Genomic DNA, 23,656 nt, shown 5'->3' with positions numbered 1-23,656 from the left:
CCTATCCGACTCCATGTTGTTTATCACCAAACCCGTGGAACTCCGTATTTGTGCTCTGCATACCGAAAAGATTACTCTATATGTCCTCCCGAAACTGGCCCACGCACTCCTGCTGGGCCTATCCTGGTTACGAGTACATGAACCTGTCGTCAGCTGGCGCTCTGGAGAGATTACACGTTGGGGCCCGTCTTGTCATGAGAACTTTCTGCAGTCCATACGACCCATCCGTCAGTCTCCGGCACCGGAGTCCCTACCGGGACTGCCTTCCGCATATTGGTCTTTCATGGACGTTTTTGAGAAGAAGGAGGCAGAGGTATTACCGCCACATCGACCCTACGACTGTGCCATTGACTTGCTGCCTGGAACTACTCCTCCTCGTGGACGGATCTATCCCTTGTCCCCTGCTGAAACCCAGGCCATGTCAGCCTACATTGCAGACAACCGGGCAAGGGGGTTTATCAGGAGATCCCTCGTCTCCTGCTGGATCAGGCTTCTTCTTCGTCAAGAAGAAAGAAGGTGACTTACGCCCCTGCATCGACTACCGGGTCTTGAACCAGATCACCGTGAAAAACAAGTATCCTCTACCTCTGATCCCAGAGCTATTCGATCGGCTCAGGGGGAACCGTATCTTCACTAAGCTAGATCTTCGCGGAGCTTACAACCTGATCTGTATTCGCCCGGGAGACGAATGGAAGACTGCATTCAACACCCATGACGGGCATTATGAATTCTGTGTGATGCCCTTTGGTCTCTGTAACGCCCCGGCTGTCTTCCAGGAACTGGTGAATGACGTGTTCAGGGACCTTCTCTATGTCTGTGTGGTCGTATAGCTGGACGATATCCTGGTCTATTCCCCGGACTTGCCGACCCACAGAAGGAACGTACGACTCGTTCTTCAAAGGCTTAGGGAGAACCGCCTGTACGCTAAGTACAAAAAATGTGTGTTTGAACAGACGTCCCTTCCCTTTCTGGGTTACATGATCTCCGACACAGGCCTGCAGATGGATCCCGAGAAGGTGTCTTCTATCCTTAAGTGGCCCCCTCCTTCTGGACTAAAAGCCATCCGTTTCCTAGGCTTCGCCAATTATTATCGCCAGTTCATCCCTCACTTCTCTGCTCTGATGGCGCCTCTCTCCGCTTTGACCAAGTAGGGGGCCAAACCGAAAGACTGGTCACCTGAGGTCGACGCCGCTTTTTGTTCCCTAAAGCGGGCGTTTGCCTCCTCTCCCGTTCTCCACAGACCAGGGTTGAACCGACAGTTCACCTTGGAGGTGGATGCCTCCTCCTCAGGGGCTGGGGCCGCACTCATACGGAGGTCATCCACCGGGAAGATGGTCACCTGCGGCTTCTTCTCCAAAATCTTCTCGGCACCCGAACGCAACTATACCATTAGCGATCGAGAGCTCCTGGCTGTCAAGCTGGCTTTGGAGGAATGGTGTTATCTCTTGAAGGGTGCGGTATAACCGGTTATCATTTACATCGACCATAAGAACCTAGAGTATCTGCGATCTACGCGAAGATTGAACCCGCGACAAGCCCATTGGTCTCTGTCCTTTGACCGGTTTGACTTCCAACTCCATTTCCGGCCCACGGACAGGAACGTGCGGGCTGATGCGTCGTCCCGGTTCTTTGTTCCGGTAGAACAAGAAGAAGAGACAAACCAGTCCATCATCTGTCCCAGTAATGTTATTCCGGTGGCTCCCGTCACTCTGGCACAGATACCCCCTGGGAAGACTTTCGTCACGGAGAATGACAGAACTAAAGTCCTTCAATGGGGGCATTCTTCGAAGGTGGCCGGACTTGCCGGTCAGAAGAAAACGTGGAGTACTATCGTCCGTCACTATTGGTGGCCGTCCCTCCGTAAGGATGTCATCTCCTTTGTCTCCGCTTGACCATCCTGTGCCAGGAACAAGACGCCCAAGCACTTGCCCTATGGCCGTCTCCTGCCTCTGCCGATTCCCTCCGTTCCATGGCAACACATTGCCATGGAGTTTATCACGGACTTGCCTTTGTCCTCTGGACATACGGTTATCTGGGACGTGGTGGATCGTTTCTCGAAGATGGCACATTTCGTCCCCATGGTCGGACTGCCCTCTGCCCAGGAGCTCGCTGATGCCTTCATTCAGCATATCTTCCGGCTGCACGGCTTTCCCTTGCATATAGTGTCTGACAGCGGAACTCAGTTCACCTCGCGCTTCTGGAGGACGCTCTGTGAACATCTGGGAGTGTCTCTGGACTTTTCCTCGGCCTACCATCCCCAGTCGAATGGCCAAGTGGAACGTGCCAACCAGGTCCTGACTTCCTTCCTTCGACACTACGTCAACGTCCATCATGACGACTGGTCCACGCTTCTCCCTTGGGCTGAGTTCTCCCATAATCATCACGTCAGTGAATCCTCCTCCAGCTCTCCCTTCTATGTTGTCTACGGTCTTCAGCCTTCCGTTCCCTTACCGGTATACTCGACTTCTGATGTTCCCGCTGCAGATGCCCTGTCCAAAGACTTCTCCAATATATGGCGTACTGTTAAAACCTCCCTTGAACGTGCTTCCGCCCAGATGAAAAAACATGCGGACAAGAGACGCCTTGACCCTCCTCACTTCTCTCCTGGGAATTTGGTATGGCTTTCCTCCAAATACATCCGGTTGAAGATTCCTTCTTACGAGCTGGGTCCGCGGTACATCGGTCCTTTCAAGGTCGTCAAACGGATCAACGAGGTCTCATACCAACTGCAGCTCCCAGCCACGATGCGGATCCCGAACTCCTTCCACGTCTCCTTGCTCAAGCCAGTCGTCCTTGGTACCTTCTCCTCTGATGCCGGTACTCCTCCTCCTCCTATTGCTGACGACGATGTGTATGCGGTAAGAGATATAGTGGCCATGAAGACCGTGCGTGGTAAGCAGTTCTTCCTTGTTGATTGGGAGGGCTACGGTCCCGAGGACCGGTCCTGGGAACCCCGGGAGAACGTTGACACTCCTCTTATACGCGACTTCTTGTCCCAGTTTCGGGGAGGGGGCGTGAGGGAGGAGGTACTGTCACGCTCCCCGGGTCCCGGCGCCGCCTGTCACTCACCGCTCCGGTTCCCAGGTTCTTTTGCCCGCGGCTGCCCTCCTCACTCTCCCTCCTCTGCGTCCTCCGTGCCCCCTGCCCGCTGGTCCTGGCGTTTCCCTGCGACCCAGGACCCCTGCATCTCCTGCACCGCTTCCTGCCCTGGTCTCCGGCACGCGAGCCTCACGCATGCACATTAGGGCGCGCGCGCGTTCACTCACCTCTTCTTAAAGGGCCAGCGTCCCGGAAACAGGATATGGTCAATTACAGGTACAGGGTATATTAGGACTTCCTTTCCATGTGGGCGGTGTTTGATCAACATGTTCCCATAGCTAGGTGTTCAGGTCCCTCTGCGTCTTGTACCCAGATTAACCCTGTCTCCTCCGCAGAGCCCGTCTGCCGTCGTGACCTGGTCCCAGAGAGCCGATTACCAAGGAGGTGTCCCGGTGACTGTTTGCTGAGGATCCAGCCGTCTCCCGTCAGCCTCAACCCGTCAACTGGACTTTACCTGGAAGCTTCAGTCTGCACGTCTCGCTGGACCCGGACCCCATCTGCTGTTCCTACCCGGCACCTACATCCGGTTCTGTCATCTGTCCTGCCTACAGTGCCCGTTGGACTCAAAGACATTCCTATACAGATCCCTGAAGGACTCTTATCCCGTACCCCTAGTGTTCTAGCGACCGTGCATCAAGGCCCTCTGGTGGGGTGATCGGACAGTCCCTGTAAAGGGGTTAGCTCTGGGTTGACTCACTGGGGGAGTCCGGTGCATGGCCCAGTGAATCCACCTCCCGGACGTAACATATATATATATATATATATATATATATATATATACATATATACAAAAAAACAATTGCAATAATTGCAATAGTTGATTTACCCTTCCCATAATTAACCCTCAATTAAATTTTAATTTCAGGGGAGGATTTATCCATCATTGCAATTTGTTTTTTTTTATATATATATATATATATATATATATATATAAAATGTACATTTTATCTTTGTTTTATGCTACCTGAGGAAGGGGGCGGATATATGCCCCCGAAATGCATTGTGGCTTATCAAAAAAGCAAAAAAATCATTTTTTTCCTCTTTGAGCAGCGCCTACCCAGTATCGTGAACTTTTTTCTTCTCCCTGAACTTCTTGTTGCATCTCCCTTTGGGAGCTCACGGGGTTGCTGCAGCCACAACGGGAGTAACTGATTTCATTGACGCTTCACCACTGGATTGGTCTGACACCGGCACCGACAATCACGGGAATCCTCCGGCCCAGAGCAGGAACTGCAGTATGACGCCGGTCTGAGAGCGCGGTGATCACACGTGTTCTCGGACATTACCAGTGTGAGCGGCAGCACAGACAGGAGCTACTGCGGGGACGTCGGAACAGGATCTGTGACGGTGAATAACGGGGTGCTTAAGAATCCTCTGCCAGCACTATTTGACAGCGTTATACCTGGAGTACAACATCCTTAGGTGAGTGTATAAAAACACACCTTTCTCATTTGAAAGTTAACTTTTGAACAGAGGAGCGCCCTCTCTTTCTTTCTTTTTTCTGACATCTGGTAAAAAAAAATTATGTCAATAGCACCTTAAGAAATATATTTACTTTAAAAATTAGTGACATATTCAATACTTATTTCATCCAATGTGTGTCACCTGGTATTTTGTAAGCATTTAACTCCACGTCCACCGGAGTACCTCAAACTCTACATGTTCTTAGCTGAGTATATTCCCTGGAAAGAGTGCTGTCATTCTCTACCCAATATCTACTTCTCATCATAATAGAATCTTGTTACACAAAAGCATCTAAAGTCAATCCAGGTAATATTTTCTAAAGTGCACAGAAAAGTACAGACTAGCCTCATATCTATAGATAAAATATATAGAGACTGACAGTTTTTCTGCCAGTTTAGACTGAGCACCCACAGTCTAGTCCAAATAAAGCAGAACAGTCAGAGACCTGGGAGAGTAGACTGTGCAAACACTGTGACCAGGAGACCTTGGAAGATGATGAAGATTTTATAACAAATTCTGAGCTCTTTTTCCTTGAATAATGAACAGATCTTATACATCCAGCTGGGTAAGGATAAGTGCACGTCTTTTTATGGCAGATTCCACTTGGAAAAGCATCTCAGAACTGCCGAAAAAAGTATACAAAATCATTATTATATATTATTATAGTGCCATTTATTCCATGACACTTTACATGCGAAAAAGGGGTATACATAGACAAGTTCAATAATCGTGAACATTTCTAGGCATAGACTGGTACAGGAGGAGAGAGGACCTTGCCCACGAGGGCTCACGGTCTTCAAGGAAGAAGTTGAGGATAAAGTAGGTGAGGACAGAGATGGTTGTGTGATGGTTGTAGGCTTGTCGGAAAAGGTGGATCTTCAGGTTCCTTTTGAAGGTTTCCACGGTGGCTGAGAAGCCTTATATGTTGTGGCAGAGAGTTCCAGAGTATGCGGGAGGACCGAGAGAAATCTTGTATGCGATTGTGGGAAGAGGAGATAAGCGGGGAGTAGAGAAGGAGATCTTGTGAAGATCATTGGTTGCGTGCAGGTAGGTACCGGGAGACTAGGTCAGAGATGAATGGAAGAGACAGGTTGTAGGTAAAAACAACACCGCTGGGTATATGATGAGTCTTTTGTTATTTCTTCCATTTCACTGTTCTTTTAACAATAGAGAACGAGTTTCCAAACTCTGAAGCAATTAAAAGTGGAAACTGTTCATTCTTCCACCTACTGTCTATAGTTACAAACACAGGAAAATATGGCAAAACCGCCAGCAAAGTAATCGAAGACCGACGGCTTTTTCCTGAAGTGACTTTCCCTTGGAGGTTTCTCTATTGGAACTAAGTCATCATTTGCACATACCCTAAAGCCTGCTTTACATGTTGCAATTAGTTGTACAATCGCATTTGCGATGTGACACGCCCAGGTTGCATACGGGATCTTATGAGATTGCACGTAGGTCGTTCATTTGCTGTCACACGTGCGTTAGTAGCCTAGGTTAAATTGATCAATTTTGTGCGCGTTCCTTTAGATCATGTGTTCTGTGACGTATGCATTGGGCACCTTTTTTTTTTTTTTTTATTTATTGACTTGCCAAGCGTGTGTAATGTGTAGGGATGCGTTTTTACGATGTCATCTGCCATTCAGCTCTGCTACATGGCCGCTGACAGCAGACACAGACAGCCATGTAGCAGAGCTGAATGGCAGATAACCGCAGACATAGACAGAGCCGCACGATAAAAAAAGAATGAACTCGGGTGAACTTCACCCCCCCCCCAATTTTAAAACCAGCCAGATAAAGCCATACGGCTGAAGGCTGGTATTCTCAGGATGGGGAGCTCCACGTTATGGGGAGCCCCCCAGCCTAACAATATCAGCCAACAGCCGCCCAGATTTGCCGCATACATTATATGCGACAGTTCTGGGACTGTACCCGGCTCTTCCCGATTTGCCCTGGTGCGTTGGCAAATCGGGGTAATAAGGAGTTATTGGCAGCCCATAGCTGCCAATAAGTCCTAGATTAATCATGTCAGGCGTCTATGAGACACCTTCCATGATTAATCTGTAAATTACAGTAAATAAACACACACACACCCGAAAAACCCTTTATTAGAAATAAAAAACACAAACATATACCCTGGTTCACCACTTTAATCAGCCCCAAAAAGCCCTCCATGTCCGGCGTAATCCAGGATGGTCCAGCGTCGCTTCCAGCTCTGCTGCATGGAGGTGACCGGAGCTGCAGCAGACATCGCCGCTCCTGTCACCTCCACACAGCAACTGAAGACAGCCGCGCGATCGGCTGAGCTGTCAGTGAGGTTACCCGCTGTCACTGGATCCAGCGGTGGCCGCGGGTAACCTCAGTGACAGCTCAGCTGATCGCGCTACTCACCGTCGCTCCTCTCACCTCCACGCAGCAACTGAGGTGAGTAGCGCGATCAGCTGAGCTGTCACTGAGGTTACCCGCGGCCACCGCTGGATCCAGTGACAGCGGGTAACCTCACTGACAGCTCAGCCGATCGCGCGGCTGTCTTCAGTTGCTGTGTGGAGGTGACAGGAGCGGCGATGTCTGCTGCAGCTCCGGTCACCTCCATGCAGCAGAGCTGGAAGCGACGCTGGACCATCCTGGATTACGCCGGACATGGAGGGCTTTTTGGGGCTGATTAAAGTGGTGAACCAGGGTATATGTTTGTGTTTTTTATTTCTAATAAAGGGTTTTTCGGGTGTGTGTGTGTTTATTTACTGTAATTTACAGATTAATCATGGAAGGTGTCTCATAGACGCCTGACATGATTAATCTAGGACTTATTGGCAGCTATGGGCTGCCAATAACTCCTTATTACCCCGATTTGCCAACGCACCAGGGCAAATCGGGAAGAGCCGGGTACAGTTCCAGAACTGTCGCATATAATGTATGCGGCAATTCTGGGCGGCTGCTGACTGATATTGTTAGGCTGGGGGGCTCCCCATAACGTGGAGCTCACCATCCTGAGAATACCAGCCTTCAGCCGTATGGCTTTATCTGGCTGGTTTTAAAATTAGGGGGGACCGCACGCCGTTTTTTTAAATTATTTAATTATTTATTTCACTACACCGTATAGACACGCCCACCGGCTGCTGTGATTGGGTGCAGTGTGACACCTGTCACTCAGCGTGGGGGCATGTCTCACTGTAACCAATCATAGGCACCGGTGGGTGGGGAAAGCAGGGAATACGAGATTGTTTAATGGGCGGCTGGCTTTTTCAAAACAGTAAAAGCCGCCGGAGCAGTGTGAACGCCGTGCAGCGCCGCGCCGGGGATCGGTGAGTATGAGAGAGGGGGATAGACTGACATGGACAGACAGTGAGGGACAGAGATAGTGACCGACTGACAGAGATTAGTGAATGACAGACATTGTGAGGCGCTTCAGAACGCAGCTTTTCAGCTTCACGTAGATGTCACACGCAGACACCTCACAAACGATGCCGGATGTGCGTCACTTAAAACTTGACCCCAGCGACGGATTGTGAGATATATTGAAGCGTGTGTTGGGGGCTTAAGGGGTACTTTGCACACTACGACATCGCAGCTGCGATGTCGGTGGGGTCAAATCGAAAGTGACGCACATCCGGCATCGTTGTCGACATCGGAGTATGTGAATCGTTTTTACTACGATTAACGAGCGCAAAAGTGTCGAAATTGTATGATCGGTGTAGTGTCGGGCATTTCCTGCAGCGACAGGTACAGGTACGATGTTGTTCCTCATTCCTGCGGCAGCACACATCGCTGTGTATGAAGCCGCAGGAGCGAGTAACATCTCCTTACCTGCGTCCCGGCTGCAATGGGGAAGGAAGAAGGTGGGCAGGATGTTTACGTTCCGCTCATCTCCGCCCCTCCGCTTCTATTGGCCGCCTGCCGTGTGACGACGCTGTGACGCCGCATGACCCGCCCCCTTAGGAAGGAGGCGGGTCGCCGGCCAGAGCGACGTCGCAGGGCAGGTAAGTGCGTGCGAAGCTGCCGTAGCGATAATGTTCGCTACGGCAGCTATCACAAGAGATCGCATGTGCGACGGGGGCGGGGACTATCGCGCTCGGCATCGCTACAATCGGCTTGCGATGTCGTAGTGTGCAAAGTACCCCTAAGGATAAAACTGTGTGGGCATAGCAGCACAATATGTTTGTGTTTGTCATGGACTGAGAGGAGGATGTTATGCCATGGAATTCCTGTATTTGTACCTGTCCCTCATTTCTAGGTCTTCCACATACTTTGGCAATGCTGATGTGTGTTTGGTCCAGCTAAAAAGCTGATTTTAATTTGAACTGGAAAGTTAGATTATAAATAGATTACAGCATATATTAATGTACTGCAATGATGAATGTTACACTGTTCCTTATAAGAATGCAGTGCGGTATGTGATAAACACCTCCCTTTGATAATTAATTTGGTTGCATTAATTTGTGGCTAATGGTTTTTCTTGAAGTCTTAAGGGGTACTTTGCATGTTGCGACATTGCTACCGAAATATCGTCGGGGTCTTGGTTGTTGTGACGCACATCCGGCGCCGGTAGCGACATCGCAATGTGTAAATCCTAGGAGCGACGATGAACGAGCGTGAAACAGTCATAAATCGCTGATCTGTGTCACGTCGTTCATTTGCATAATGTCGCTCCTGCTCCACGTACGATGTTGTTTGTCGCTGCAGCGGCGTCACACATCGCTGTGTGTGAAGCCGCTGGAACGACAAACATCTCCTTACCTGCGTCCACCAGCAATGCGGAAGGAAGAAGGTGGGCGGGATGTTACGTCCCGCTCATCTCCGCCCCTCCGCTTCTATTGGCCGGCCGCTTAGCGACGTCGCGGTGACGCCGAACGCACCTACCCTTTGAAGGAGGGATTGTTCGGCGGTCACAGCCACATCGCCGACCAGGTATGTGCATGTGAAGCTGCCGTAGCGATAATGTTCGCTACGGCAGCAATCAAAAGATATCGCATGTGCGACGGGGGCGGGTGCTATCGCGCTGGTCATCACTAGCCGATGCTAGCAATGTCGCAACATGCAAAGTACCCCTTAGTCTTCACCCTGCTCCGTCCTGTCCATCGCTGCATATAGGTTAAACTTCATATACTGTAGACAAGAGGATACATTTCTCAGGACATATTTCAGGTAACAAAGGTTATTTGCTTTATATCAGGAATAACTGCACTTTCAGAAATCGTTTCTCATATCGAGACCTCTATGGATCAGGAAAATAAAAGAGAAGCAATGGGAAACTATAGTCCCCATAGCAAACTTTAGTTTTGAATATACTCAAATATTCTCATTACACACATAATAGGCACATATATGTGACGCCCAGGGTTATGGGATACTCGGTCCCGTGCGGTGTATATCTGGGAATGTCACTTTGGTGGCCGTTGCCCGGTTCTGTGCCCTGGGCCCTTTTTGTAAAGGGGAATATTTACAAGGGATTAGATTAGTGTTCACACTTGACGCCACTTGCGGTGTTGCAGCTATGTAGATGAAGCCGCCGCTGCACAATGTCCACTACTGGGGCTGGTGTTAATGGCAGCCTGGATGTTAGTCCTCCGCAAGCAGGTCCGGGCCCCAGAGGGTAGGTGTAATGACGGGTGTCAGAAGAAGGTAGTCCGCACAAAGGGTTCAGTGCAACTGGTGATTTACTCACTTTCTGGTGGTAACTGGTCACCCGAGCTCGGCTAGTTTCACCTTCAGGTCCCCTTTGTCCCAGTGCCAGTGTAGTAATCTGGTACCTTCTTCCCCTGCACCCGTCTCTGGTTGGTGGGTCCCTGTGGCGTAGAGCAACTGGGGGTCCCCATCCGGTGGTTTTTCCACTGCTGTCCGTATGATGGTAGCATGAACCCTGTGGGGTTGGAGTCTCTGCTGGTCCTGTCCCCGGTTCTCCCTTTGCTACTGAGTCTCATATTTTTAAGGTCAGTGAGATCCTTGATGGTCCCCTTGCTGTGCAGGTGATATCAGGCCTGCCTGGAGCTTCTGCCTGATCTAGGGTTCTGTACCCCGTTGGTGCATACTTCAAGGAGTACTCCACCGTACTCCACCGGCAACTACCCTCCTGGGCACCAGGTTGCTGTTCACTCCAAGTCAGTGCATCTCCTCACGTCCACCCTCACTCTCTCCTCTCACTTCTCAGCAGGACATCGCCCGCTGCAAACTACAGAAGTGCCGATAACATGATACTGTAGGGGACAGACTGATCTTCTAGTAGGGATGGGTGGACCTGGACTGTAAAAGTCTGGATTCACGTGGCTTCAAAGTTGCCCGGGTGCCAGATCCGGGGGTGGGATTCCGGGTGTTTGATCCAATTCTGGCACTCGAGAAATTATAAAACTAAGGGAAAAAAATAAAGAAAATAAGAATGAAGCGAGTGCTTCATACTTACCGAGGATCTGACCCGGTTTTACACTGCTCCTGCGTCCTCTCTGGGCCGCTTATTATTGCTCATGTCATATGCACTGCTCACCGGCCGGCCTGGCTTCTGTGATTGGTTGCAGTCAGACGCGCCCCCAGCCTGTGTGATGGCTTCTGCCTGAAGTCATTGCTCATCACAGCTCATTCATTCTCTGGAGCTCACAGTGGGCAGTCATGTTCTATGGCTGCTCGCTGTGAGATGTAGCAGAGCTGGAATCATCGTGGGATGTGTTGGGGTTAATAAAGTGGTGAAAGATGGGTTTTTTTTTGTATTTTATTTCAAATAAAGTATTTTTTCGGTGTTTGTGTTTATTTACTTTCACTTACAGATTGATGCGGGTGTCTCATAGACACCTGTGCCATCACTAATCTAGGGTTTAGTAGCAGCTGTGCGCTGTTATTAACCCCTTATTACCCTCATTGCCAACGCACCAGGGCAATCGGAAAGAGCAGGGTAAAGCACCAAGCTTGTCACATCTAATGGATGTGACAATTCAGCTGCAGGCTGATACTTTTAGCTGGGTCTCTCCAGCCTGAGAATACCAGCCCCCAGCTGCCGGGCTTTATCTTGGCTAGGTATCAAGATTTATTTATTATTTATTTATTTATTATTTAAATAATTAAAAAAAAACGCATGCGGTTCCTCTTAGGCCGGAGTCAGCCCATGGTTACAGGCTGCAGCCTCCAGCTGTCGGGCTTTATCTTGGCTGTGTATCAAAATAAGGCTGGAGTCAGACTTGTGAGGGACTCTCAAGAGTCTTGGATCGCATCAACCGGCCCAGCCGCACAATCTCCTCACAGGAGCAGGTCGGCTGCGTGTATTTCTATGCAGCTGCACGCTCGTGTCAGGAGAACGTCAGGTTGTGCCATGTGATGCAAGACTCTTGAGAGTCCCTCACAAGTTTGACTCCAACCTTATTTTGATACACAGCCACGATAAAGGCCAACAGCTGGAGGCTGCAGCCTGTAACCGTGGGCTTTATCTGTGCTGGTATCAGAATATGGGGGCCCCTACCCTGATTGTTTTATTTATTAATTTATTTTATACACAATACTGACCTACAGACATTAGCACTGCTTTCCCCACCCACCCTGGCGCCTGTGATTGGTTGCAATAAGCTGCCACGCTGCCACTCAGGGTGGGGGTGCGTCTGTCTGCAATCAATTACAGGCGTCGGTGGGCGGGGAAAGTCGTGAATATTCAATGAGGATTCATTGTCGGCTCCGGAAGGGAATGTGTGACCTGGAAGCATTTTGCCGCCATGACGGATGTTCAGTGAGTACACCGTGCGCACTCCTACCTCCCTAACCCTTCTACCAACATTTTTAATTTATGGATCCTGGTCCCCTTAGACTTATATGTGTACCAGATTACGGACCGGATCTGGATTTTTTTTTTTTAATTTAGCAGGGACCCGCCAATCCCAGTTTTCTGCGAGTCCTACCAACTCTATCTACTAGTGATATCTCTGTGCCCATCAGTCTTCCTCATTCTATGTAAAGAGGCCGGAAACAAGCGCCGAAGGGCAGAATATTGGAGTTACAAAGAGACCATGGACTTTTTGGACATTAAGATCTTTGTTCAATCCGATAGATCCTTCCACACTGACGTCTTCCGCAAGGAGACGTCAGTGAATAGCCTGTTACATGCATCATCCTCTCATCTACCCTCAACAATTAGGGCGATCCCTGTGGGTCAATTTTTGAGGATTAAGAGGATATGTTCCTCTGATCAACTATTTGATGCACAGGCTAAGGACCTTTCCCAGCGTTTCAGGAGCAGAGGATATAGCGCGCGTAGCATTAAGCAGGGCTACTCCAGGGCCAAAGCCGCCTCCAGACACAAACTTCTATCTACATCAAATAAAATGGAATCCACCACTGGACCAATTCGATTTATCTCTACCTTCAATAACCAGTGGGGGGAGATAAGACGTATCATGGATAAGCACTGGTCGGTGCTAAAAACTGAACCCATACTAGCAAAAGCCCTTCCTGATCATCCTCTCATGACAGCAAGGAGGGGAAAAAATCTGCGAGATATCTTGGTGCATAGTCATTATGTACACCAGGATACTCTTCCCTTTAATATCGGGAAACCAAAATGGGGATGTTTCCCTTGTGGCTCATGTGTATCTTGCAGAAACATTGAAAGAGCCTTTTCCTTCACATCGGCGGATGGGAAGAGGGAGTTCACTATCAGACACTAAAACGTGAAATAAAGGTATTTCAGCTCACCTGCCGACTCCACTGCTGTGATCTCCTGGGTGCACGGATCCGCTGGAAGGTCCAGGCCAGCCAAGGTAATGGGAAAATAGAACGAAGGAAGGAGGGATCCAGCACAAATCCTCGTGGTTAAAAGTAAAAAAACATCCTTTATTTCAAAAATTTAAAAGATCATCAGAGACCCGAAGTAGGGAACATATTTACAGTGGGCGCATAGGCAAACTTTACGCGTTTCGGACTGGGGGGGTAAAAACAACAGAGTCCTTAATCATAAGTGACCTATGCTTAGCTGGAAGCAACTCATATAGGGGAGGAAATGAAATACACACCAGGAAAAAGGGGGCGGAAGTGAAAAAAGTCCATAGGTGGAAGGAACAAACCAAACCACCTGTACCCACTTCAATTAAGAGACAAAAGGACACTCAACATACATGAGATAGATATATAAATATACAACCATATTGTCATATACAAATAGACATCCAAATGTAGAAAAATCTTAGCCAAAAAAATCACATGGGAATAAATGGGTTATAAACAGAAAAGCAAGCCTTCCCTAACCACAGCAAATAAACGAAAATCAATATAAGCTGATAAAAAAATGAACACCATACAACATGATTGTAAGATAAAATCCGACAAAAGGCAAGGTAATTAGTAAGTAGAAAAATATATATATACATATATGCGTATAAATAAATATGAATTATATAAGATGTTGATGATAAAGATGTCAATTTAAATGTCAATCTGAACAAAGGCAAGACCTTATGCATAAAAAATACGGGCATAATAATCCATACTAATATCCCTATGTGGTGATGTAATGCAAATCTAGGAGGGGGGGGGGGGGAGAAACAAAACAAAAGGAAAAAAAAAAAAAAAAAAAAAAAAAAAAAAAAGGGAGAAGGTAAAATGTATATAAGTGAAATACATATAATGTCAATGGCAAAAAAGCCAATCTGAAAGATGACAATATCTCACAAATAAATATGCGGGCTAGATGATTTATGCAGAAATCCTGATGTGATAATGTGCTGTACAGGGTAGGGAGGGGGGGGGGGGGGAGAGAGAGGGGGGAGAGGGAGGGGGTATGATGGAGGGAATGGACAGAATAAATAATCAGAAAATATATCTCAAATCGGAACGATAATTCAGACCATGCGGATGTCTGGTATTTAATTTAAGTATCCATTTCGCCTCTGTGTGCAAAAGTGCCTGAAACCAGTCCCCTCCTCGAAATGGCTTGGGAACAAACTCAACGCCAGTAATTGTGAGCGACGAAAAATCCGCTGAATGGTGTTCCATGAAGTGTCGGGTAAGGCCCGACAGGGAACGTTTTTGTGACGGAAGACTATTAGAATTAGTCGGTTCAAAGCAAGATGTTATCCTAGTGTGTTCAGATATCCTGGTTCTCAAAGGTCTGGATGTACAACCGATGTAACTCATGCTACAGATAGAACATGTGGCTTTATACACGACATGAGTAGTGGCACAATTAATAAATGAATTGATCCTATAGTCTGTATTATCAACATTAGTGATGATCTTGGTGTTATTCATAAATTTACATAAACCGCAGCGATTGGAATTACATTTATAAGAACCTGAGACACTAAGCCATGTTTTCTTAGGGTTACGAACTGTGTAAGCGGTCGGTGCTATCATGTTACCGACTGTGCAAGCCCTCTTCGCCACAATATTAACTCCCTTAGAAAGAACAGACCTCAATGTAACATCCTGCTCGAGAAGGGGAAGAAACCGCAAAACCGCATCTCTAATGTGGAAAAAATCCACACTATATGGAGTGGAAAAAGTGATCTTCTCTTTATATGTGGTGGGTTTGATGCGATCTAGTAACAAACTGGAACGGGTCCGATTGTCCACAATGGACGATGCTCTATTGATTGTTTGGTTAGAATAGCCTCTGGTTCTCAATCTGTGTTTAATGTGGGAAGCTTCTTTAGAATAAGCTTGATCGGAGGAACAGAGTCTCTTTGCCCGAAAAAATTCTCCCACAGGAAGGTTGAGTAAAGTGTGGGGGATGTGGCAACTATCCGCATGAAGGGATGTGTTGCCACTAATGGGTTTCCTATAGAGAGTGGAACCGATGGTACCAGTAATGGAGTCGCCAAATAGGCAGATGTCTAAAAAAGGTGCTTGCTGTAAATGAACATTTATAGTAAATTTCAAATTTAGACTATTGTTGTTGAAATACAGACTGAGGGCTTCTGCAAACTCATGAGGTGTGCCTTGGTCACGGGTATTACATATCAATAACTGGTCATCGATATACCTGGCATACCAGGAGACCTGATGTAAGAAAGGGTTGGTATCAATGTGAACATAGTGCTCCTCCCAGTATGCCATATAAATATTGGCCAGGGCACAAGAAAAGCTGGCACCCATTGGGCACCCTGAAATCTGGAGATAATAAGAACCATTGAATTGGAAGTGGTTGTGTCTCAAAAGGAACCCAGTGACCATAAGAATGTATTCCTTAAAATGGTCATCTAAAGAACTGTATTTCTCCAAATGGAAGAAAAGGGCCTGTAAGGCTTTATCATGTGGAATACAGGGGTATAATGAGATCACATCACTAGTAATCCAAAATGAATTTGTGGTCCAATTTATTCTATCCAGATTTTGTAGCAAGCTTTTGGTGTCCCTAATATAGCCAGTTGCACGCTTCATAAGGGGTTGGAGGATGTTGTCCACCCAGTCACTGAGATTGCTGGTTAGGGAACCCGTACTGGCCACAATTGGTCTCAAAGGAGGTGGAAAAATGCCCTTATGTATTTTGGGAAGCCCCTGGAACACCGGGCATATAGGTTTGTCAATGAGGAGATAATCATAGGTTTTTTTATTTATGATGCCCCGGTCAAAACCATGTGTCAATATGTTCTGTAACTTGCCCAGGAAAGCAGTCGAGGGATCACTAGATAAACGCCTGTAAGTAGTGGCATCGTCTAATATGGAGTTTATCTCCCTTTCATAAAGTGAACTGTCCAGTATAACTACTGATCCCCCTTTATCCGCTTTCCGGATCACAATGTACTCATTATTTTTCAGGGACTTAAGAGCCTTTCTCTCTGATATGGATAGATTATCTTGAAATCCAGAGGTAGAAGTTAGGATACGTCTAATCTCCATCTCCATAACATCCTGAAAAGTGTCCATTGCTGGCACTCTGGAGGCCACCGGGTAAAAATGTGGATTACTAGTAGAAAAGGGAGGAGGCTCAGTTAGTACGGGAGATGGATCACCCAAATCCTGAAGATTTGAAATAGCAATCTGTTCTTTAAGATCCAAATGGAGTGGAATGTGAGTGATGTTATCTACTGTCGTCGTTGGGACAAAATCCTCATCCTGAGTCTCTTTATCAGTATTGAAAAAATGTCTCTTAACGGTCAGATTTCTGATAAATTTATTCACATCCTTGATAGTTTGAAAAAGGTTGGCCCGATTTGTAGGAGCGAAATTGAGACCTTTCTGTAAGATTTTAATTTGAGAGGAGTCCAGGGAACAAGCAGAAAGGTTAATGACGGCAATATCAGGGGATACAGGTTTATTTAAATCCTCCAAAATCGGCGCCTCCTGGAGCGTAGGGGATACCTCTCTTCTGTAATGTCTGTGCTTCCTCCCCCCTCTCCGCGGTTTACGTTCCTTATGGGCAACAAGTTTTTTGTATGCCGTGAGATATAAGTGTCTCTGGCAGATTCATGCGAGCCCACACTGCCATCAGTGGAATCCAAATCTGTTGAGGAAAAATTGACCGATCTATCGCTATGGAGGTTCTGCTGGCGTTTTTTCAAGATTGACTTATTCTTTCTGGCATTTTGCCATGTATATACTTGTTTTGACTCATAGTCTCTGATATCCCTATGATACTTGCCCTGCTTCAGTTCCATAATCTCTGATTCAATCTTATCAATTGTACTCTTGAAACGGGAATTTAGCTTATCAAAATCAGACTTATCATAATTTTTCACCAGATGATCATGTACACCTTTTATCTTACTGTCCAGATCAGAGATACGTGATAATTCTTCTTTCACAATTAAGTCCATTAATTTTAATGAGCAGGATGTAAGGATGGCATTCCACTCCTCTATAAATTTGTCCGAGAAAGTAAAGGTGGGAAATTTTTTAATCCTTAGTCCTCTGGGAACCATCTCTTTCTCAATATATTTTTTCAGGGTCATCGAATCCCACCATGTTTTTAACCTTTGTATAGACAATTTTTCTAAGTCCCAGAATGTGTATAAATTATCTCCATGTGGATCATTATTCAACATAGGACGTGAATCAATTGGTTCTGAAAAGACCGTATCCACCCTTCTGCGGCGTTCCTCATTATCCAAAAAGGAGGAGGTGTCCATATTAGAAAAAAAAAAAAAAAAAAAAAAAAAAAAGGCTTATTTATAACTATCAAGGATGTGAATAAATTTATCAGAAATCTGACCGTTAAGAGACATTTTTTCAATACTGATAAAGAGACTCAGGATGAGGATTTTGTCCCAACGACGACAGTAGATAACATCACTCACATTCCACTCCATTTGGATCTTAAAGAACAGATTGCTATTTCAAATCTTCAGGATTTGGGTGATCCATCTCCCGTACTAACTGAGCCTCCTCCCTTTTCTACTAGTAATCCACATTTTTACCCGGTGGCCTCCAGAGTGCCAGCAATGGACACTTTTCAGGATGTTATGGAGATGGAGATTAGACGTATCCTAACTTCTACCTCTGGATTTCAAGATAATCTATCCATATCAGAGAGAAAGGCTCTTAAGTCCCTGAAAAATAATGAGTACATTGTGATCCGGAAAGCGGATAAAGGGGGATCAGTAGTTATACTGGACAGTTCACTTTATGAAAGGGAGATAAACTCCATATTAGACGATGCCACTACTTACAGGCGTTTATCTAGTGATCCCTCGACTGCTTTCCTGGGCAAGTTACAGAACATATTGACACATGGTTTTGACCGGGGCATCATAAATAAAAAAACCTATGATTATCTCCTCATTGACAAACCTATATGCCCGGTGTTCCAGGGGCTTCCCAAAATACATAAGGGCATTTTTCCACCTCCTTTGAGACCAATTGTGGCCAGTACGGGTTCCCTAACCAGCAATCTCAGTGACTGGGTGGACAACATCCTCCAACCCCTTATGAAGCGTGCAACTGGCTATATTAGGGACACCAAAAGCTTGCTACAAAATCTGGATAGAATAAATTGGACCACAAATTCATTTTGGATTACTAGTGATGTGATCTCATTATACCCCTGTATTCCACATGATAAAGCCTTACAGGCCCTTTTCTTCCATTTGGAGAAATACAGTTCTTTAGATGACCATTTTAAGGAATACATTCTTATGGTCACTGGGTTCCTTTTGAGACACAACCACTTCCAATTCAATGGTTCTTATTATCTCCAGATTTCAGGGTGCCCAATGGGTGCCAGCTTTTCTTGTGCCCTGGCCAATATTTATATGGCATACTGGGAGGAGCACTATGTTCACATTGATACCAACCCTTTCTTACATCAGGTCTCCTGGTATGCCAGGTATATCGATGACCAGTTATTGATATGTAATACCCGTGACCAAGGCACACCTCATGAGTTTGCAGAAGCCCTCAGTCTGTATTTCAACAACAATAGTCTAAATTTGAAATTTACTATAAATGTTCATTTACAGCAAGCACCTTTTTTAGACATCTGCCTATTTGGCGACTCCATTACTGGTACCATCGGTTCCACTCTCTATAGGAAACCCATTAGTGGCAACACATCCCTTCATGCGGATAGTTGCCACATCCCCCACACTTTACTCAACCTTCCTGTGGGAGAATTTTTTCGGGCAAAGAGACTCTGTTCCTCCGATCAAGCTTATTCTAAAGAAGCTTCCCACATTAAACACAGATTGAGAACCAGAGGCTATTCTAACCAAACAATCAATAGAGCATCGTCCATTGTGGACAATCGGACCCGTTCCAGTTTGTTACTAGATCGCATCAAACCCACCACATATAAAGAGAAGATCACTTTTTCCACTCCATATAGTGTGGATTTTTTCCACATTAGAGATGCGGTTTTGCGGTTTCTTCCCCTTCTCGAGCAGGATGTTACATTGAGGTCTGTTCTTTCTAAGGGAGTTAATATTGTGGCGAAGAGGGCTTGCACAGTCGGTAACATGATAGCACCGACCGCTTACACAGTTCGTAACCCTAAGAAAACATGGCTTAGTGTCTCAGGTTCTTATAAATGTAATTCCAATCGCTGCGGTTTATGTAAATTTATGAATAACACCAAGATCATCACTAATGTTGATAATACAGACTATAGGATCAATTCATTTATTAATTGTGCCACTACTCATGTCGTGTATAAAGCCACATGTTCTATCTGTAGCATGAGTTACATCGGTTGTACATCCAGACCTTTGAGAACCAGGATATCTGAACACACTAGGATAACATCTTGCTTTGAACCGACTAATTCTAATAGTCTTCCGTCACAAAAACGTTCCCTGTCGGGCCTTACCCGACACTTCATGGAACACCATTCAGCGGATTTTTCGTCGCTCACAATTACTGGCGTTGAGTTTGTTCCCAAGCCATTTCGAGGAGGGGACTGGTTTCAGGCACTTTTGCACACAGAGGCGAAATGGATACTTAAATTAAATACCAGACATCCGCATGGTCTGAATTATCGTTCCGATTTGAGATATATTTTCTGATTATTTATTCTGTCCATTCCCTCCATCATACCCCCTCCCTCTCCCCCCTCTCTCTCCCCCCCCCCCCCTCCCTACCCTGTACAGCACATTATCGCATCAGGATTTCTGCATAAATCATCTAGCCCGCATATTTATTTGTGAGATATTGTCATCTTTCAGATTGGCTTTTTTGCCATTGACATTATATGTATTTCACTTATATACATTTTACCTTCTCCCTTTTTTTTTTTTTTTTTTTTTTTTTTTTTTTTTTTCCTTTTGTTTTGTTTCTCCCCCCCCCCCCCTCCTAGATTTGCATTACATCACCACATAGGGATATTAGTATGGATTATTATGCCCGTATTTTTTATGCATAAGGTCTTGCCTTTGTTCAGATTGACATTTAAATTGACATCTTTATCATCAACATCTTATATAATTCATATTTATTTATACGCATATATGTATATATATATTTTTCTACTTACTAATTACCTTGCCTTTTGTCGGATTTTATCTTACAATCATGTTGTATGGTGTTCATTTTTTTATCAGCTTATATTGATTTTCGTTTATTTGCTGTGGTTAGGGAAGGCTTGCTTTTCTGTTTATAACCCATTTATTCCCATGTGATTTTTTTGGCTAAGATTTTTCTACATTTGGATGTCTATTTGTATATGACAATATGGTTGTATATTTATATATCTATCTCATGTATGTTGAGTGTCCTTTTGTCTCTTAATTGAAGTGGGTACAGGTGGTTTGGTTTGTTCCTTCCACCTATGGACTTTTTTCACTTCCGCCCCCTTTTTCCTGGTGTGTATTTCATTTCCTCCCCTATATGAGTTGCTTCCAGCTAAGCATAGGTCACTTATGATTAAGGACTCTGTTGTTTTTACCCCCCCAGTCCGAAACGCGTAAAGTTTGCCTATGCGCCCACTGTAAATATGTTCCCTACTTCGGGTCTCTGATGATCTTTTAAATTTTTGAAATAAAGGATGTTTTTTTACTTTTAACCACGAGGATTTGTGCTGGATCCCTCCTTCCTTCGTTCTATTTTCCCACTATCAGACACTACATCTCTTGCAATACAGATCATGTCATCTACCTTGCCAAGTGTGGATGTAATCTGCTGTATGTCGGCCTGACAACTCGACAATTCCGTGTACGTACACGTGAGCATGTCAGGGACATCATAGCAGCAAGAGAGGTAGATGATTTGTGCTCCCTTAGGACCATCCCCCGACACTATAAGATACATCATGATTGCAATCCTGCATCATTCAGAGTATGGGCTATTGACAAGCTACATTTGGGCTCAAGGGGCGGCAACTACCAGCAGGCGTTGGCGCGTCTTGACTGCAGATGGATTGTCACTTTGGGTACGATGGTACCCGGTGGACTCAACGAAAAATTATCTTTTGCCCCTTTTTTATGAATCCAGTTCTAGTCTTTATTTGGTCGATTGTCTAGTTTTTAAACTTAGTGGTATGCCTCGGTGTCCTTTTTAAAAACATTTTACTAATATTGGTGTGTTTGTTTTTCTGCTTTCTTTGTTTCTGTTTATTTGTTTACAGGCTAGGTCACTGCGTCTATATTTGTTCCGCTTCACGGACTCTCCCTTCATGAGTTTTCGACTTGGACATGCCATCCTGTGGATATATGAGAATTAATACGGATGGTTTGCACGATTGTCTTTTATTTCCTATCCTTATTTACATCATGAAGGGAAGAATTGGAGAATCCTTTGAGGAAGTGACTTTCTATATACCATTGGTTTGCCCATATATCTATACAAATCCGGACCCATGTAGAACTGTAGTAGTTCACTTACATTGTTCACTTTGTTATGGTCATTTTGTACCTTCTATGGTCCTGATGTATAGAGAGACGGAGTTGGCCTCTGTTCCGCCCACTGTTTGTGTGGGCTGTTTTAAGAAATCTCATTACCTGTGTCAGCGGCGCTTATTTGGCCCTTTATGGGATCATATTATACCCTATACCTATTCATATGAGCCGTGTGTACATATGGATTGAGATTTCTGTTTTTGTTTCCATAGTCACTCCGCTGTGTGGGCTGTGCAATATACTGCTGGGCTGTATTTTCTATCTGTCTTTGCCCTCTTTGTTGCCCACCTCCTCAATGGCCGCTGTGGCGGTGTGCGCGTGCAGTGGCACTCCAGCTATACCTGGCGTCGGCCGGCCTCCATACGGCGTGACGCGCGCACTCTGTGTGACGACACAGGAAGTGCTCGCATCAGTTCCGGGAGCGCCCGATGACTCGGTCCCTTGCTGGACTCACGCCTCGCGTGCGACCAATGGCTAACAAGCCGGTCATGGAAGCGGTCTATTTAAACGCATTTGAGCCTATTACACACTACTCCACGGCCCCCTGAAGAAGTTAGCGAAACGTGCGCGTCGGGGCACGTTTTTCTTGGGTTCCACGCTATCCATTATGGGTGAGTCTAAGACGGGATTATACTAGTGTTTTCTTGAGGTTGTATACTTCCACCTGTCTGCCTATGAACCAGTGTATGTTCCGACCCCCTATGCACTGAGGATTTCTTCCTTGAATTATGGCCCTGCATGTTAGGACACACATTGAGGTGTCCACGGACTGTCTAAACTTGATTTTATTATGAGTGGGGCAATCCTTCATTTAGTACATTGTGCATATGGGAGTCGATACTGCCTATGTTTTACATACTTTGTGATACCACTCCCCATATGGTATGTGGACCCATGTGTTTTGCATTAGTGACACAACTTTAAGCCTGGTCATTGTTCTTTTAATACCTTTGATATTGCTGCTGTATTGTCACTTTTTTTGCTGTTCACTTTATATAAATAAAATATTTGCTATATTTTTGCAAAAAAAGTTGTGTATATCATTGACTTTGTGGTCCTATTGTGACCCATGACTACCGCTTCCCTTGGTTCTCTTGGTTTGTGCACAATAAAGGCCAACAGCTGGAGGCTGCAGCCTGTAACCGTGGGCTTTATCTGTGCTGGTATCAGAATATGGGGGCCCCTACCCTGATTGTTTTATTTATTAATTTATTTTTATACACAATACTGACCCACAGACATTTGCACTGCTTTCCCCACCCACCCTGGCGCCTGTGATTGGTTGCAATCAGCTGCCACGCTGCCACTCAGGGTGGGGGTGCGTCTGTCTGCAATCAATTACAAGCGTCGGTGGGCGGGGAAAGTCGTGAATATTCAATGAGGATTCATTGTCGGCTCCGGAAGGGAATGTGTGACCTGGAAGCATTTTGCCGCCATGACGGATGTTCAGTGAGTACACCGTGCGCACTCCTACCTCCCTATCCCTTCTACCAACATTTTTAATTTATGGATCCTGGTCCCCTTAGACTTATATGTGTACCAGATTACGGACCGGATCTGGATTTTTTTTTTTTTTAATTTAGCAGGGACCCGCCAATCCCAGTTTTCTGCGAGTCCTGCCAACTCTATCTACTAGTGATATCTCTGTGCCCATCAGTCTTCCTCATTCTATGTAAAGAGGCCGGAAACAAGCGCCGAAGGGCAGAATATTGTCACTAGTCTGAAGTCGGTATATGTAATTGCAACATAAATGGTTGAGTGTGATGGGGCAATATGTGAGCATTTAGGGCCCTACTTTAAACTTTTGCAGAGTGACTGACTTTGTCTAAAAAGGCCCTGTGTGATGCTTGAGCAGCTCAAAAGTC

The 23,656-nt window shown here is 45.8% G+C and overlaps 1 protein-coding gene and 1 long non-coding RNA gene across 4 annotated transcripts in view; one reads left to right on the top strand and one right to left on the bottom strand.

Annotated features, from left to right (window-relative positions):
• Positions 1-17,417, bottom strand: part of LOC142249340 (uncharacterized) — a 91,738-nt gene extending 74,321 nt beyond the window's left edge. The window contains exons 1-2 of the mRNA XM_075320966.1: positions 17,067-17,417; positions 15,509-16,878 (exon numbers count right to left, since the gene is read on the bottom strand). Coding sequence (XP_075177081.1) covers positions 15,509-16,878; positions 17,067-17,417 — 1,721 coding nt within the window. The remainder of the gene's footprint in view (positions 1-15,508; positions 16,879-17,066) is intronic.
• The window catches only part of LOC142248955 (uncharacterized), a 447,867-nt gene that overhangs the window by 224,263 nt on the left and 199,948 nt on the right, over positions 1-23,656 (top strand). The gene's annotated exons all lie outside the window — the stretch shown is intronic.

Source organism: Anomaloglossus baeobatrachus, chromosome 8 (assembly GCF_048569485.1).
Source record: "Anomaloglossus baeobatrachus isolate aAnoBae1 chromosome 8, aAnoBae1.hap1, whole genome shotgun sequence".
In the NCBI taxonomy this organism is placed as follows: Eukaryota; Metazoa; Chordata; class Amphibia; order Anura; family Aromobatidae; genus Anomaloglossus; species Anomaloglossus baeobatrachus.
The sequence above is the reverse complement of the archived record's forward strand: the minus strand, read 5'-3'. Positions and strand labels throughout refer to the sequence as shown.